The following is a 14913-nucleotide window of genomic DNA, read 5'->3' on the forward strand; positions in this document are numbered from 1 at the left end:
ACCAACTGATTCACTGGGCGCCTAGAGATATCTCTCCCACTTACAACTGTTTACTATACAAAAACCCTTTGCACCAATGAAATTCCTCCATTTTTACCCATTTGTTAGTTCTGGAGGAATACCTCTTGGGTTCATCAAATTCTGGGCTACTTTTCCCAAGTTTTATCTTTCCTTTGTTCCCTTATTATCATTTCCTCATCTATACTGCAGATGAAATTGATCAACCCTGATGTTGGCTGGCTGATATTTCTAGATAGTGCATCTGCAGCAACATTCTTTCTACCCACAATATATTCAAACTTAACCTCATGTACTGCAGAGTCCTGTAGTTAGATGTACCCGTCTCTTCCCACACCCGTAGCCATATCTCACTTTCTACTTTCTCCACTGTCATTAAGGTTGTTACCCACTTGATCATTCAACTTATTCAATTTCTGACTGATTTCACTTAATTACATTTTGCACTGTCTGGCTTCTACTTCTCATTTCACTATATTTTCCATATTGGGGGAATTAAAAGGAGCTTATTTTTTATTCATTTATTTTTTTTACCCAAATATTACACTTGGTTCTCTAAGGTGCACCAAGTGACTCCTGTCGAGACCACTCAATTTAGGTCCTATGTCAGTTCTGCAGTGACATGATTTCTTTAGTCCAATGATATTTAACTTTATATTTAAGAACCTCCCCTATGGGTGTGATCTTACAATTGTGAACCAATTGAATTTTCTCCTTCTTCACCCTTTCTCCAACCAGAATTGTTGTTACAGGTCAGTATGCAATATTCTTTACTTAAGTAATCTCGATCCACAGCATATTTACTTAGGTTACATCAGCAAAAGCATAACATACATGTCATCCAGGCTTCCGACCATTTTTATTACTCAAGGCAGAGAGTGAGCTTGCGAAATCTTCGCCTATGAACTGATCCAATTAAAATTAAACCCTATCTACCTCTCTTTCTACCTCACTTGTCTACCTATATCTACGAACTTCTTACACAATTTTCTTTAACAATTTCCAGTCCCTGGCCCATTACCCTTCCATTCACCTCTTGCACCACACCATCCATGTATAAATTGAACAGCTAAGGCAACATAACACAACCCTGGTGAGGTTCCACCTTTCCTTCAAACCACTCACTCTCTCCATTTGTAATTCTAACACAGGCTCTACTACTCTCATAAAAGCTCTTGACTACTCTTAACAGCTTTCTTCCTATCCCATATTTCTGCAATACCTACCCTGTCATAAGCCTTTTCCAAATCCATAGAGGCCCAAAACCACCCTTACTTTTTCTTAAGGCTTTCTCACACATCTGCCTTACCACAAAAATCTGATCCATACAACCCCTACCTGTCTTAAACCCACACTGTCCCTCATGAATTACTCCCTCTCTTCCTCTCCTAATCTTCTCAATTAAAATCCTTCCATAAACCTTCCCAACTACACTACACAAACTAATCCTTCTGAAAATATTATACTCACACTTGTCTCCCTTTTCCTTGTAAAGTGGAACTATACAGGAATTCCTCCAGTCCTACGGCACTCTACCCTCATTTAGACAAATATTAAACAACCTCACTCTGCCCTCTTTTAGACAAATATTAAACAACCTCACTGTACCTCCTCTTTTTAGACACTCTACATGACACCCCTCCAACACAGGTGCCTTACCTGCTCTCACCATTTTAATAACTGCTTTCACCTTACCATTCCTTACTTCTCCTTCACTTTCATAATTCATAATTGTCATTTTCTTAGTGCTTCCCACTGCAACTACCTTTCTTTCCCTATCTTCCTTCACATTTAGCAACTTTCCAAAATACTTTCCCCATCTTCCTCTTATTGCTGTCTCTTCTGTTATTATCTTTCCATCTACACCTTTTACTTTTTCTTCTCTACTTGATTCGCCTCCTCTTCCTTTCTTAATTTCCTTCCAAAACATCTTTTTATTATTAAAGAGAAAAAAAAAAGGTCCTACTCTTACCCTTTGTACCTCTCATATGATTCTCTCATCCCATTTTGTGACCACTCTGTGAATGCTTGCTTCTTCTCTTCTGCAACCTTCTTTGCTTCATCATCCCACCCACCACCCTTCCTTCTATTCACTCCTGTCCTCCTTGTTCCATACACTATCTTTGCACACCCTGTGACTACCTCTTTGAACCATCCTTATTACTCCTCCACTCCTAGTTCTACTCTATCTTTCACTCCCTCCCATTCCTCTCTCACCTTCTTCTTGCACTCATTTTCTTTCTCATTTAAGCATTTTACTCTAAGCACTTCCCTACCTTCTATCCTTTTCCTCTTTCTCCATCTATCCTCCACTCTCATCTTACCTTCCACCAAAATGTTATCTGATATTCCCCCGCCCCCTCTCCCCTTAGAACATGTACATCCAAAACTCGTCCTACTCTTCTCTTGGTTACCACTATATAGTCCATTAAAGCCACACGGTATCTACCACCCTTCCATCCACCACTCTCTCCCATGTGTACTTGTGCTTGGCTTTCTAAATATTGTATTTGCTATCACCAACTCTCTAGACACATCTCCACTATCATCTCTCTACTATGATTTATTCATGGAACTCCACACTTCCCAACCACTCCATCTATTGGCTCATTTCTTACCCTATGTTTAAGATCTCCCAATACCACCACACTAACATTTCTCCCTAAACTTTCTATACACTCATTTAAATCTATGAAAAATGATAATCTTCTTTTCTTGTTGACATTTCCCATTTTCATATGGGGTCGCCGTTCCTCGCAATTATATAATAATAATAACAATAATAATATTAATGATAATAGTAACAATAATAACAATGATAATGATAACTATCATGCTAATGATATCAGAGTATAATGAAGCACACACACAATATTACAGGTAACTGGAAATAAAAGAGCTTGGTAAAATTTTTGCAGAAGTTTACAACCATCCAGTAATCATGGATGTCAGAAATGTGTTTGTCCGATTCTTGCAAATCCTTTACTGGTTTCCATTTATTAGAAAACACCTTTCACCCCCCTAACATACACAGGATTGGGGAGTAAATTAGTGAATTTTGTCAGAAATAGTACCAGAAGATTACAAGTAAATCTAAAATGCTTATGTCTATCATCATAAAAAAAAAAAAATAATTTCACCCAAACCTTACCCATCCTTACCTATACCTAAGTTAGGTTAGACTCATCCTAATCCCTCTGGTTCTAAACTACTAAAACGAGGAACATGGTGGGAGTAGTTTATGGTTATTCAGTAAAATCAGTCACTTAAAATGAAGCACAATAATTTTCTTCATGAAAACTTATTTGCGTCCGTGACAATCTTACTTTTGAATCACGAAGACAACATAATAATACATTTTGGTTATGTTGTGAAGAACAACGCTATTTCTGAAATATTCCAATTGACCATGCCAGGCATCCTCAAACCTAAAACACTATCATAAATATAGGTTAAATCCTGTAACCTGCAAGGTTAGCATTAAAAAGAAGTTGACAAGAATATAGTAACTTCGTAATTTCTTTTACCTAATTTGCAGCTTTGTATCGGTTTGTTGCATACCTAACATGCAGGAATGTAAACAATCAATAAGCCTATTGACAAGAATGCATTCTGCCGACCATATTGGCAGTACCCATATGTGATCAGAACTAGCATCAAACCAGGCAATACCACCAAGTAATGAACAGATAAGAAAAATAACCTCTATCGCAGAATAGATACAAGTGTACAATTGACGAGTGTCCATATTCATACTTGCTTATTACCTGCACGACTGTTGTCCTTACAAATTCTTTGCCACATCTGGATCTCATAGATGTCCTAGGAATGTCAAAGATGAAGGATTTCAAGTCCTATGCAATTATTCATACTATGAAGCACTTGTTTGTATTCAATTAATACTAATTACACTTGTAGAGTGAATATAAAGAACTAATAATATCATAATTAGTGTATAGTGAATTGAGAGATTAGGCAGTAAAGTTCTTAAATTGGTTTTTCGTAGTGAGGAAGACGAAGTGTTGGCCTGCCAAGAAGAATATAAACAAACAGATAACACACACCTATCTGCACAAATGGCCATTTGTAATTCTCAATAAATAAATAGATACATAAATGAATAAATAAATAAATATTGCCGACACTTTTGACCTAAATCAAACATATTTAACAAGGAGTTTAGATATTAGCTGACTTGTTATGGTCTCTGATGATTCATTGTTATTGCTGTAAAAGTCAAGTAACATATGGTGCACCACCTTCTCATAAGTAAAGTATCTCATAGGTACTGGGAATCACTTTGTTGCACATTTAAATCATCAGTTCCTACCAAAAAAGGAAAAAACAGACAAACATATTTTTTGATGTATTCCATATATTTGTATACAGTTCTAGAATATTCTCACACAGAAGTTTGAGTTTTGCCACATGCTACACCCTTCACTCTCAATGAGTCGTCATATGTTTCTTTGTCACCTTTTACTACACAATCAAGAGTTCTGTATGACTGGTGAAATTTCACAGCATGATACATTTTACACAATTCTGCAGCCATTATTTTTTTCATTTTAAGATTTTTGAGCTGGGCATGCTAGTCAACTGCATTTTTCACTGTGCCACTGATATTCACATCACAATGGCATATTGTGCAAAATACATGGAATTCATATTTTCTACTTTAGCACTAAGTCCAAATTATTTTGCCATTTCATCATTGGATATAGTCTTTCGTTTCCATATTTCTCTAAGAAATAAAGTCAACCCCTCCCCCACTGAAGACTTCAGCAGACGGACCATCTTTAGAGATTCAGACATATATTTCATTGATATGCTGTCTTGTGCATGTACAGGTGCTCAAAAAAAGGAGTGGCCTTCGTAAGTGACAAAAACAACAAAAATATAATGAACTCCAAGAAGACCAGCAAGAATGCATCTCAGAGGGACAGGAAACACAAAATAACACTATTGAAAAAAGGAGGCATCTGAAGATGATTCAAATAAAATGGATGGAGTATAAATGTACCAAACTATGAGAAATAGATCAACTTACACATGCTGCCCAGGTTCAATCACCACACACACAAGCAGAGGTCAATGATTAAAATTGAAAATTGAACCAGTTCAGGTAAAAACCATTTGAACTGGCCATTGCATATGTAGAGCACAACAGGGAAAAAAAAAAAAAAGTGGTCTTTAAGAGCTCCCATCACTAGGAGCAACCATATCAGCCAATATACAAGGCCTTAAATAGATATTGTATTATAAATAAAAATCAAGAAAAATAATGAATAAAAAAATAATGTTAAAAAATTGTAATAACAGCATAAACAATTATAGCAAAGATAACAAAATAATAATAAAAAACTAACAACTAGTGTATATAGAGCAAAGGCACTAGAAGTCATGGGGGAGTCGTACTATATTTCACAAATGATCTGACCATGAAATTCTCACTCAGGATGTACTACAGCAGAAAAGGTACAATCAAATACTACTTGACACCACAAAATTTTCTTGGCACAAATAACAACACAAAACATCTGATATTACTCTTGAAAAGATTTTTTTAACTGTAGGGATTCAATAAACAATGTTGAATATATTATCGTAGTTATACTTACAGTAACACACATTACATGCAGCAATTGTGCATACTCCAGACAACTTTGCACAATACTAAGGTAAACAGAACTACATCGATCATGACGTGCAGATAGCTATATCCACCAGTCATGCCACTCCCTAATATTTTTGATGATTTTTCGTAATTACAAGAACATTTGTGCACTAAATGGAACACTCAATACTTTATGAAGCAAAAATATAATTACATAATAGGCCAATCAAAGTTCACTTAAATAACTGCACAACTGACAGTAAACCAACTTAAATTTACAACTGATAGTATATGTGTGCAATTTGTCAAACAAACAGGTCTATAACAGTGGATTACTTAAGAGTTGAACGTACCATCATCCAGAGACATTAAATCACCCAGGTCACTCTGAAGAGACCTTTCACCAGCGTGGGTCATCACGCAATACCGGAGACCTTTCATGAGGCAGTGTAACTATGTGATTTTTTTTAAGCTTTATCGCGTAGGTCACACTTGAAGTTACTCTCCACTGTGTGTCACCACGTGTCGTTTGAGATAATACTTTCGTGAGAAAGCTGCAACACACAGGTCACACTTGAATGGCTTCTCGCCAGTGTGGGTCATCATGTGGTATTTTTGAGCACTCCTTCCTGAGAAAGTTGCATCACAAAGATCACATTGGAAAGGTTTCTCTCCAGAGTGGGTCACCATGTGTTGTTTCAGATTACTCTTTGCTGAGAAAGCTGCATCACAAAGGTCGCAATTGAAGGGCTTCTCTCCGGTGTGGGTCATCACGTGATATTTGAGAGCACTCTTCCCCGAGAAAGCTGCATCACATATGTCACAATTGAAAGGCTTCTCTCCAGTGTGGGTAATCATGTGTCGTTTGAGATCATATTTCCGTGAGAAAGCTGCATCACATAGGTCACACTTGAAAGGTTTCTCTCCAGTGTGGGTCATTACATGATATTTGAGACCACTCTTCAATGAGAAAGTTGCATTGCATATGTCACACTTGAAAGGCTTCTCTCCAGTGTGAGCCATCATGTGAAAATTGAGATGACGCTTTGTTGAGAAAGCTCCACCACACAGGTCACACTTGAAAGCCTTCTCTCCAGTGTGTGTCTTCATGTGACATTTGAGAGCAGTCTTTCTTGGAAAAGCTGCATCACAAAGGTCACATTTGAAAGGCTTCTCGCCAGTGTGGGTCATCACGTGATATTTGAGAGCACTTTTTGTTGAGAAAGCTGCATCGCACAGTTCACACTTGAAGGGTTTCTCTCCAGTGTGGGTCATCATGTGATAATTGAGAGCACTCTTTTCTGAGAATGTTGAATTGCACTGGTCACACTTAAAAGGCTTCTCTTCAGTGTGGGTCAATACATGTCGTTTGAGAACAGACTTTCTTGAGAAAGCTGCATAGCACAGGTCACACTTAAAAGGCTTCTCTCCAGTGTGGATCATCATGTGATATTTGAGAGCAGTCTTTCCTGAGAAAGCTGCATCACACAGGTCACACTTGAAAGGCTTCTCGCCAGTGTGGGTCATTATGTGTTGTTTGAGAGAGCCCTTTTCTGACAAAGTTGTATCACACAGGTTACATTGGAAACGTTTCTCTCCAGTGTGGGTCACCGTATGTCGTTTGAGATTACTCTTACGCGAGAAAGCTTTATCACAATGGTCACACATGAAAAGTTTCTCCTCATTGTGAGTCGTCACATATCGTTCAAGAGCACTCTTTTCTAATAAAGCTGTACCACACTGGTCACTTTCGAAAGGTTTCTCTCCAGTGTGGGTCATCGTGTGATATCTAAAATGACTTATAATATTTCAGTGCCGCAAATGCCACACACAATTCTCTTTGTTAAATTAGGAACATACAGATTCTTTCAATACCTTTTTTCAAGGAAATGTTGATATTCACCCATTGACCTGAAAGAAATATATAATCAATTCAACATCCAACTTTGTGAGAGCATGTAATAGTAGCAATGTGAGCATATACAAATACAGTGGGGGCATTAACCAAAATGCAGTAGTTGGACGGAACAAACAACTACTGGTTAATGGAAGAAGAAAGAAATGGAAGTTTGAGCAAATATTATAAATTATGAGGTTGTGCAGAGAAAAAACAACACCAGAGACTGCGGCAGTAAAAATTAATCAGGAGATGATAGGAAAAATGAGTCACTGAATAGATACTGAAAAGAGATAGAGGACACAATAAAAAAGAGATACAAAAGCACAGTTGTAAATAAAAAGAATGTCAGAGGACCACTACACACACCAATCAATGAAGTCATAAATCACCGTTGGAGAGATTCATGGGATCCTGATACACATTTCTACAGCAAATTACTTGTTTTTCATTATGCATTTAACTCCCTTCCTCCCCTCACCTCATGACTGGTGGGAATACGAGTAAAATTCCACAGAAATACCACCAGAATTTTATACAGACATACATAAATATACCAAGGCTTTTTCCCCCTTACAAGGGAGGTAGCCAAAAAGGAAAAGGCATAAAATCATTCCCACCCATTCCATCCCTGAATACACTCCACACCCCTCCACCCTCCCTCTTATCTTAGCACCTCCCGGATGATGGGTCATCCCTGCACCTTGTCCACTGCCCTGGATCAGCAGTGTCGCAAGACACAGCACATCCACAGCAAGGCCGCTTCATTAAATCGTCAACCCCCCCTCTCCGTCCCCCCATGCATAACAGGAGAAGACGGGGAGAAATCCCTTCAGGCTGCGTCAAAATTTTGCTCACACATACTACCTCACCCCCCATCCCCCCACCCATTCCACCTCATGCATCACAACATCCTCCATATAAAACCATTCTCCATTCACCCGTCTTCTGTCCTCTCCCGTCCTTTCTCAACGGACATTCCCATCTTCCCCAAAGCCCCCTTCACCCCATCCATCCACCTCATCCTAGGACGTCCCCTCATGTTCACTCCCTCCACATCTGCCTTCCATACCTCTTTTACTTGTCTTTCTTCACTCATTCTTTCCATGTGTCCAAACCATCCTAATACTCTTTCATCAACCCTATCTCCCAACTCCCTTTCCACCTCTGTTCTCCTCCTCATTTCTCACTCTATCCAGCCTAGTAACCCCCATCATACTTCTCAGACACCTCATCTCAAACACATTCAAACTCCTTCTCTCTTCCTCTCTTATGTTCCATGTTTCTGCTCCATACAGTGCTGTTGGCACAATCACTCCTTCATACAGTCTCCTCTTAGCATCCATTCCCAAATGTCTATTCCTCATTACACTTTTTAATCCACCAAGGCATTTACTTGCTTCTCTCAAGCTACATTCTACCTCCACCTTCACTCCACCTTTTCCTGCCACATTTGCACCCAAGTATCTAAAACTATCCACTTCCTCCAGTCGCTCTCCCTTAATGCTCACTTCCAGTATTTTACAAATAAGATATATAGAATGTTGATTTTTGACATCCTTGTGTGAGACGTAGATTACTTCTAGATAATCTATCCTAACCTATCCCTCACTGCACCTAGGATATTTTATGTTCACCCCTCCCTTCCACCAAATACTAAACAAAGCACTCAGTTGCAGTAGCTTGTTGAGTTATAGTTATTTAGTGAAAATAACCACTTCAAATACGTTATAACAAATTTGCATGATTGTCCCATAAATCAACATATGATTTCATCTTTTAGGTGACTGGTAAATTGAAAATTAATTTGAAAAGAATTAGCCACAGTACAACTTCTATATTTCGGCTAATACAGTAGATAGCCCTCTTCAGGAAAATACAAGTTACAAGAATTTGTAGAGACACATATACAATTGAGATATGAGTAGAAAGGGAAAAAGTAGAGTTAAAAACATGACAATCCATCGTGTCTGGTGGAGTCAGAGGTGAGGGGATGTGTGGGTGGAGGTGTGAGGTCAGAAGGGCACTGGGGTCAAGATTGGTAGGGGAAGCAGGGTCAGGAGGATGAAAATTTATAACAAAATGGCTCACAGCTAGCCGTGAGATTATGTCTGGAGAACATTGTCCTTTGGAGATGTTCAAGTTCGAAATCTGCCTTAATCGATGAGAATATAATAGGATACAATAGCACAGATAAATGGAAATAAGAAATATTGGTGAGTGAACAAGTGAATTTTGGCAGAAATAGAACACCTAAAATGAAACTATAAATTGTGTTAATCCATCATATTATACTGAGAAATAAATAATCTAGTCAGCCAAACCTTGCCTATCCCCACCTATAGGTTAAGTTACACTTAACTCCCCCCCCCCACACTCCTCGGTTCCATCAACTACTAAAACAAGGGGAGTAGTTTGTTATGGTTATTTAGTTGTTGTTGTTGTTGTTGTTCCCTAGACTGTCTGTCCGAGCAGTCCCATCTCCCCAAGGAAAGCCACAGCCGAAACTGGGTTTTTCCGCAAATCCTTTATAGAGTGTATGTTGTGTTGTTTGCATGCATGATTGAGTATAATGCAGTCTTCCATTATGTGTTGTATGGTATGGGGTGAAGTGTTACATCCTGGGCAGCTGTTCACAATGCAGTCATCCAGCCTCTTCTGGTAGCTTAGAAGTGCCGGGTGGTGGCCGCACCGCAGTGTGGCCAGGTGGACTCTGTCCTTTCGTGGGAGAGAGGATTCAGAAGGGTGGATATCAGGGGGTCTGGCATGTAGCAGTGTGTTGTCTTTCAGTGTGTTAATGGAGCGGTGAGTGATATGATTATGAATATGTTTCCAAAGGCTGGTATTTGGTGGTTGTGGAGGAAGAGAAGAGAGTATCTGTGTGTGATAAAGGTCTCTGGGTGTTGTTTTAATGTTTCTTGATGTGTGTGGGTGTTCTGCTATGTAATGTAGCAGGTGTGATGTGTTTGTGGTGGCTGCGGCAAGTGTTTGTGTGCCTCTCATGTCGAGGTGGTCCTTGACTTTGAGGACTTTTGTTTCATGGTGTAAATGGTCTGTAGGTGTTGTATTTGTGCAGCCTATAATTGTTTTAGGGCTTTGTTTTGTATGATTTGAAGGGTGTTGTAGTGTGTCTCACTGAGATTAGGAGCCCATGCAGGACTCGCATAATTCATCACTGAGCGTATGCATTGTTTGTATATTGTTATATCAGTTTCTTTGTTTTGTCCAAATGTTGTTCCAGTGATTGACTTAAGTGCGTTAAGTCTAGGTGTGCATTTGTTTTTTATGTTTGTGATGTGTTGTTTGAAAGACATGGATGTATCGTATGTTACACCAAGAATTTTCAGTGTGTTTGTGTATGGTATTAGTGTTGTTGATGTAGAGATGAGGTATGGTTATTTAGTGAAAACAATTACTTAAAATGAATTACAATTATTTCATTATGAAAATTTATTTGTGTCTATGGCAATCTTACTCTTAACCCATTCAACTCCGATGACAAGATGTCTTGTCATTTGGTCAAATAAAACAAAAAATCATAAAACACCAAAATGTTTGATCAAACACCAGAAAAATATGACGTCAATCCTCGCTTCGCTGCGAGCGAAGCGAGGACTGACGTCATATTTTTCTGGTGTTTGATCAAACATTTTGGTGTTTTATGATTTTTTGTTTTATTTGACCAAATGACAAGACATCTTGTCATCGGAGTTGAATGGGTTAAATCACAAAAAAACATAATTTGATCAGGATAAAGAAAACAATGTTATTTCTGGAACATTCCTATATAAAGTAGATTACTAGTATTTGTTTACCCAATGGATCCTCTTGTAAGAAATTTCGCTGTATGTATTTAATGCATTCCAGTCCCATATATAATACTCCTGTAACCCACAAACTTCCCATTAAAACATATTACCTAATTTGTGGCTTTGTATCTATGCTTGTTGCATATCTTTCATGCGAGAATGTAAACAATCAATAGGCAATTTGACAAGACTGCATTCTGCCTACCAAATTGGCAGTGCCTGTATGTGATTGGAATTAACATCGAACCAGGCAACATCAAATAATGAACATATAACAGAAATAACTTCTACTGCAGAATAAATACATGCACATGATTGGCGAGTGTCCCTATTAACATTTGCTTATTACCTATTGTCCTCTCATATGATTCCTTCATCCCAATTTGCAACCAATCTGTGAATGCTTCCTTCTTCTCTTCTGCAACCTTCTTTGCTTCATCATCCCACCACTCACTACCCTTCCATTTCCTCCTGCCCTCCTTCTTCCACACACCATCTTTGCGCACCCTGTGACTATCTCCTTGAACCATCCTTATTCCTCCACTCCTAGTTCTACTCTATTTCTCACTCCCTCCCATTCTTCTCTCAACTTCTTGCACTCCTTTTCATTCTCATTTAAGCATTTTACTCTAAGCACTTCCCTACCTTCTATCCTTTTCCTCTTTCTCTATCTATCCACCACTCTCATTTTACTTTCTACCAAAAACTTATTTGATAACCCCCCACTCTCCCCTTAGAACATATACATCCAAAACTCTTCCTACTCTTCTCTTGGTTACCACTATATAGTCTATTGAAGGCCTATCTACCACCCTTTCATTCACCACCCTCTCCCTTGTGTACTTATCCTTGATTTTCTTAATATTGTATTTGCTATCATCAACTCTCTAGACATCTCTCCACTATCATCTCTCTACTACGATTTCTTCCTGAAACTCTACATTTCCCAACCACTCCATCTATTGGTTAATTTCCTACTCTAGCATTAAGATCTCCCAATACCACTACACTGACACTTCTCCCTAAACTATCTATGCACTCTATCTAAAAATAACAATAACAATTATATATAGATAATAATAATAATAATAATAATAGTAATAATAATAATAGTATAATAATAATAACAATGATGAGTACAGGTAACTGAAATTAAGAAATATTGGAAAATTTTTGCAGAGGTCTACAGCCATCCAATAATCATGGATGTCAGAAATGTGTTTGTCCGATTCCTGCAAACCCTTTACTGGTTTCCATTTATTAGGAAACACCTTTGCCCCTCCCCCCAACATACACAGGATTTGGGAGTAAATGAGTTAATTATGGCAGAAATAGTACCAGATTATCATAAATAAACCTAAAATGCGTCTATCATCATAAAAAAAAAAATTATCACCCGAACCTTACACATCCCTACCTATACCTAAGTTAGGTTAGACTCACCCCACACCCTCTCGTTCTATCAACTACTAAAACAAGGAGCATGGTGGGGGTAGCTTGTTAAGTTATGGTTATTCAGTAAAATCAGTCACTTAAAATGAAGTACAATCATTTCTTCATAAAAACTTATCTGCATCTGTGGCAATCTTACTTTTGAATCATGAAGACAAAATGATAATACATTTTGGTTAGGTTATGAAGAATGACACTAGTTTTGAAACATTCTAACTGAATATGCCAGGCGTCCTTAAACCTAAAAAACTATCATAAATATAGGTTAACTCCTGTAACCAGCAAGGTTTGCATTAAACAGAAGTTGCCAAGAATATAACAACTCTGTAATTTGTTTTACCTAATTTGTGGCTTTCTGTTTGTTGCATACCTATTATGTGGGAATGTAAACAATCAATAGGCCTATTGACAAAAATGCATTCTGCAGACCATATAGGCAGTGATTGGAAGTAGCATCAAACCAGGCAATACCACCAAGAAATGAACAGATAAGAAAAATAACTTCTATCACAGAATAAATACAAGTGCAAGATTGACGAGTGTCCATATTAATACTTGCTTATTATCAGCATGACTGTTGTCCTTACAAATTCTTTGCCACATCTAGATCTCATAGATGTCCTAGGAATGTCAAAGATGAAGGATTTCAAGTCCTATGTAATTGTTCATACTATGAAGCACTTGTTTGTATTCCATTTATACTAAGTGCACTTGTGGAGTGAATATAAAGAACTAATAACAATATCATATATTGTGTATAATGAATTGAGAGATTAGGCAGTAAAATTCTAAATTGGTTTTTCGTAGTGAGGAAGACAAAGTGTTGGCCTGCCAAGTGGGACGTTCTGACTGGCGTGCATATAAATCAACAGATAACACACCCATGTGCACAAGTGGCCATTTGCAATTTTCAAAAAAAAAAAAAAAAAAATATTGCCAACAAATTTGACTTAAATCAAACATATTTATATCTAACGAGGAGTGGGAATATAAAGTTTTATCAAATATACTTAGAAGTATTGATTTGTCAAATATATATTGTTATGAGGGCTATTTTTCAAATGCTTCCTCATAGTATAACGTGCTGTATACCTTATTAACTTGCTTCATAAAACTAAAGGAAGTAGCCAACTTACTATAGTCATTCATAATTAATGGCAGTCTATTTTTGTTTCACTCCTTGCCATATACAAGTTTTTCTGTTAGCCATGCATCTTTAGTGCATGGCTGGGCACTCTTCTGAGAAGTTGTTACAGATTTGCCCAAGTTCACTTGCAGAGGGTTTCTCTTGTTTTTTTTTTAAGATGAGGTCATTCTTGAAAAAAAAAATGTATGAGCATTACTGCATGGAATAGAGAAGATACAAGTGCTCATCTTCTCCAGATTTGAGAAAGGGACCTCAGATTAACTGAACAACCTGAGATAATACTCTTTACTGTGTTTATCTATAACCTCAGGAGCATTGATAATGACCTACACAGTCCTATACTCTTCATATAATTCATTCATATGTATATACTGATTACTGAATGTTATAAGCCTTGACTGCGCCAAAGAATTCTCCAAAATATATGTCACTTGTTATGCTCAATTTTAACACATTGTTATGGTTCTTTCATGGCAAACAATGAAGTCCGTTTTACTTTTCTTGCACTCATCTGGTAGAAGCTGGCTAATTTCGGTGTTTACTGAAAAAAATCTGTTCAGACTTGGGACTTTAGCTTAAATACTGAAGTTATGCTGAATGTATTGTTTTTTTTTTAGTGTTTAGTGTGAAATAATACTCTAAGATCGTGACTGAGGAAGAAGAAACATCTGATAATTCAGATATTTCTTTCATCTCCAAAACCACTTCCATAGTACCTTGGGACACTCTTCTATACCTAAGCTCTGGAGATAAATTTTTAGGACTTCCTACTACGACTACGTATTCTGTCAATAACTGGCAAAATAGAAAAACATATAGTTACAACATACCGGAACAGACTGCAGCTACATCCTCCACATGTTTACAGAATTCCTTTAAATGTGTCTTTTAGCTGAGGTGCTGAAATGTCCAGACAGGCCCCAAAAAAGAACAAATTAGTGTTCCGTTTGAGGTGGCGCAAATCTGAGGACAG

At 37.7% G+C, this 14913-nt stretch overlaps 1 protein-coding gene across 2 annotated transcripts; it reads right to left on the reverse strand.

Annotated features, from left to right (window-relative positions):
• Positions 1-3263: 3263 nt before the first annotated feature.
• LOC143031602 (uncharacterized) lies at positions 3264-14908 on the reverse strand. Of its 2 annotated transcripts, XM_076195671.1 has the most exons (3): positions 14771-14896; positions 13930-14108; positions 3264-7546 (listed from the first exon to the last, which is right to left on the reverse strand). In XM_076195671.1, the coding sequence occupies exon 3, from the start codon at positions 7412-7414 to the stop codon at positions 6134-6136; it is 1281 nt and encodes a 426-aa protein (XP_076051786.1). In that variant the 5' UTR covers positions 7415-7546; positions 13930-14108; positions 14771-14896; the 3' UTR covers positions 3264-6133. The 2 variants fall into 2 exon arrangements, with proteins under 2 accessions (XP_076051786.1, XP_076051787.1); XM_076195672.1 differs by lacking the exon at positions 13930-14108 and having other exon boundaries at positions 14771-14908.
• Between the last annotated feature and the right edge of the window lie 5 nt (positions 14909-14913).

Source organism: Oratosquilla oratoria, chromosome 12 (assembly GCF_046742065.1).
Source record: "Oratosquilla oratoria isolate Oo_2021 chromosome 12, ASM4674206v1, whole genome shotgun sequence".
Lineage (NCBI taxonomy): Eukaryota > Metazoa > Arthropoda > Malacostraca > Stomatopoda > Squillidae > Oratosquilla > Oratosquilla oratoria.

Excerpts from the sequence above, each read along its gene's own strand:
- LOC143031602 (XM_076195672.1), bottom strand. The coding sequence starts at position 7,414 with ATGACCCACACTGGAGAGAAACCTTTCGAAAGTGACCAGTGTGGTACA.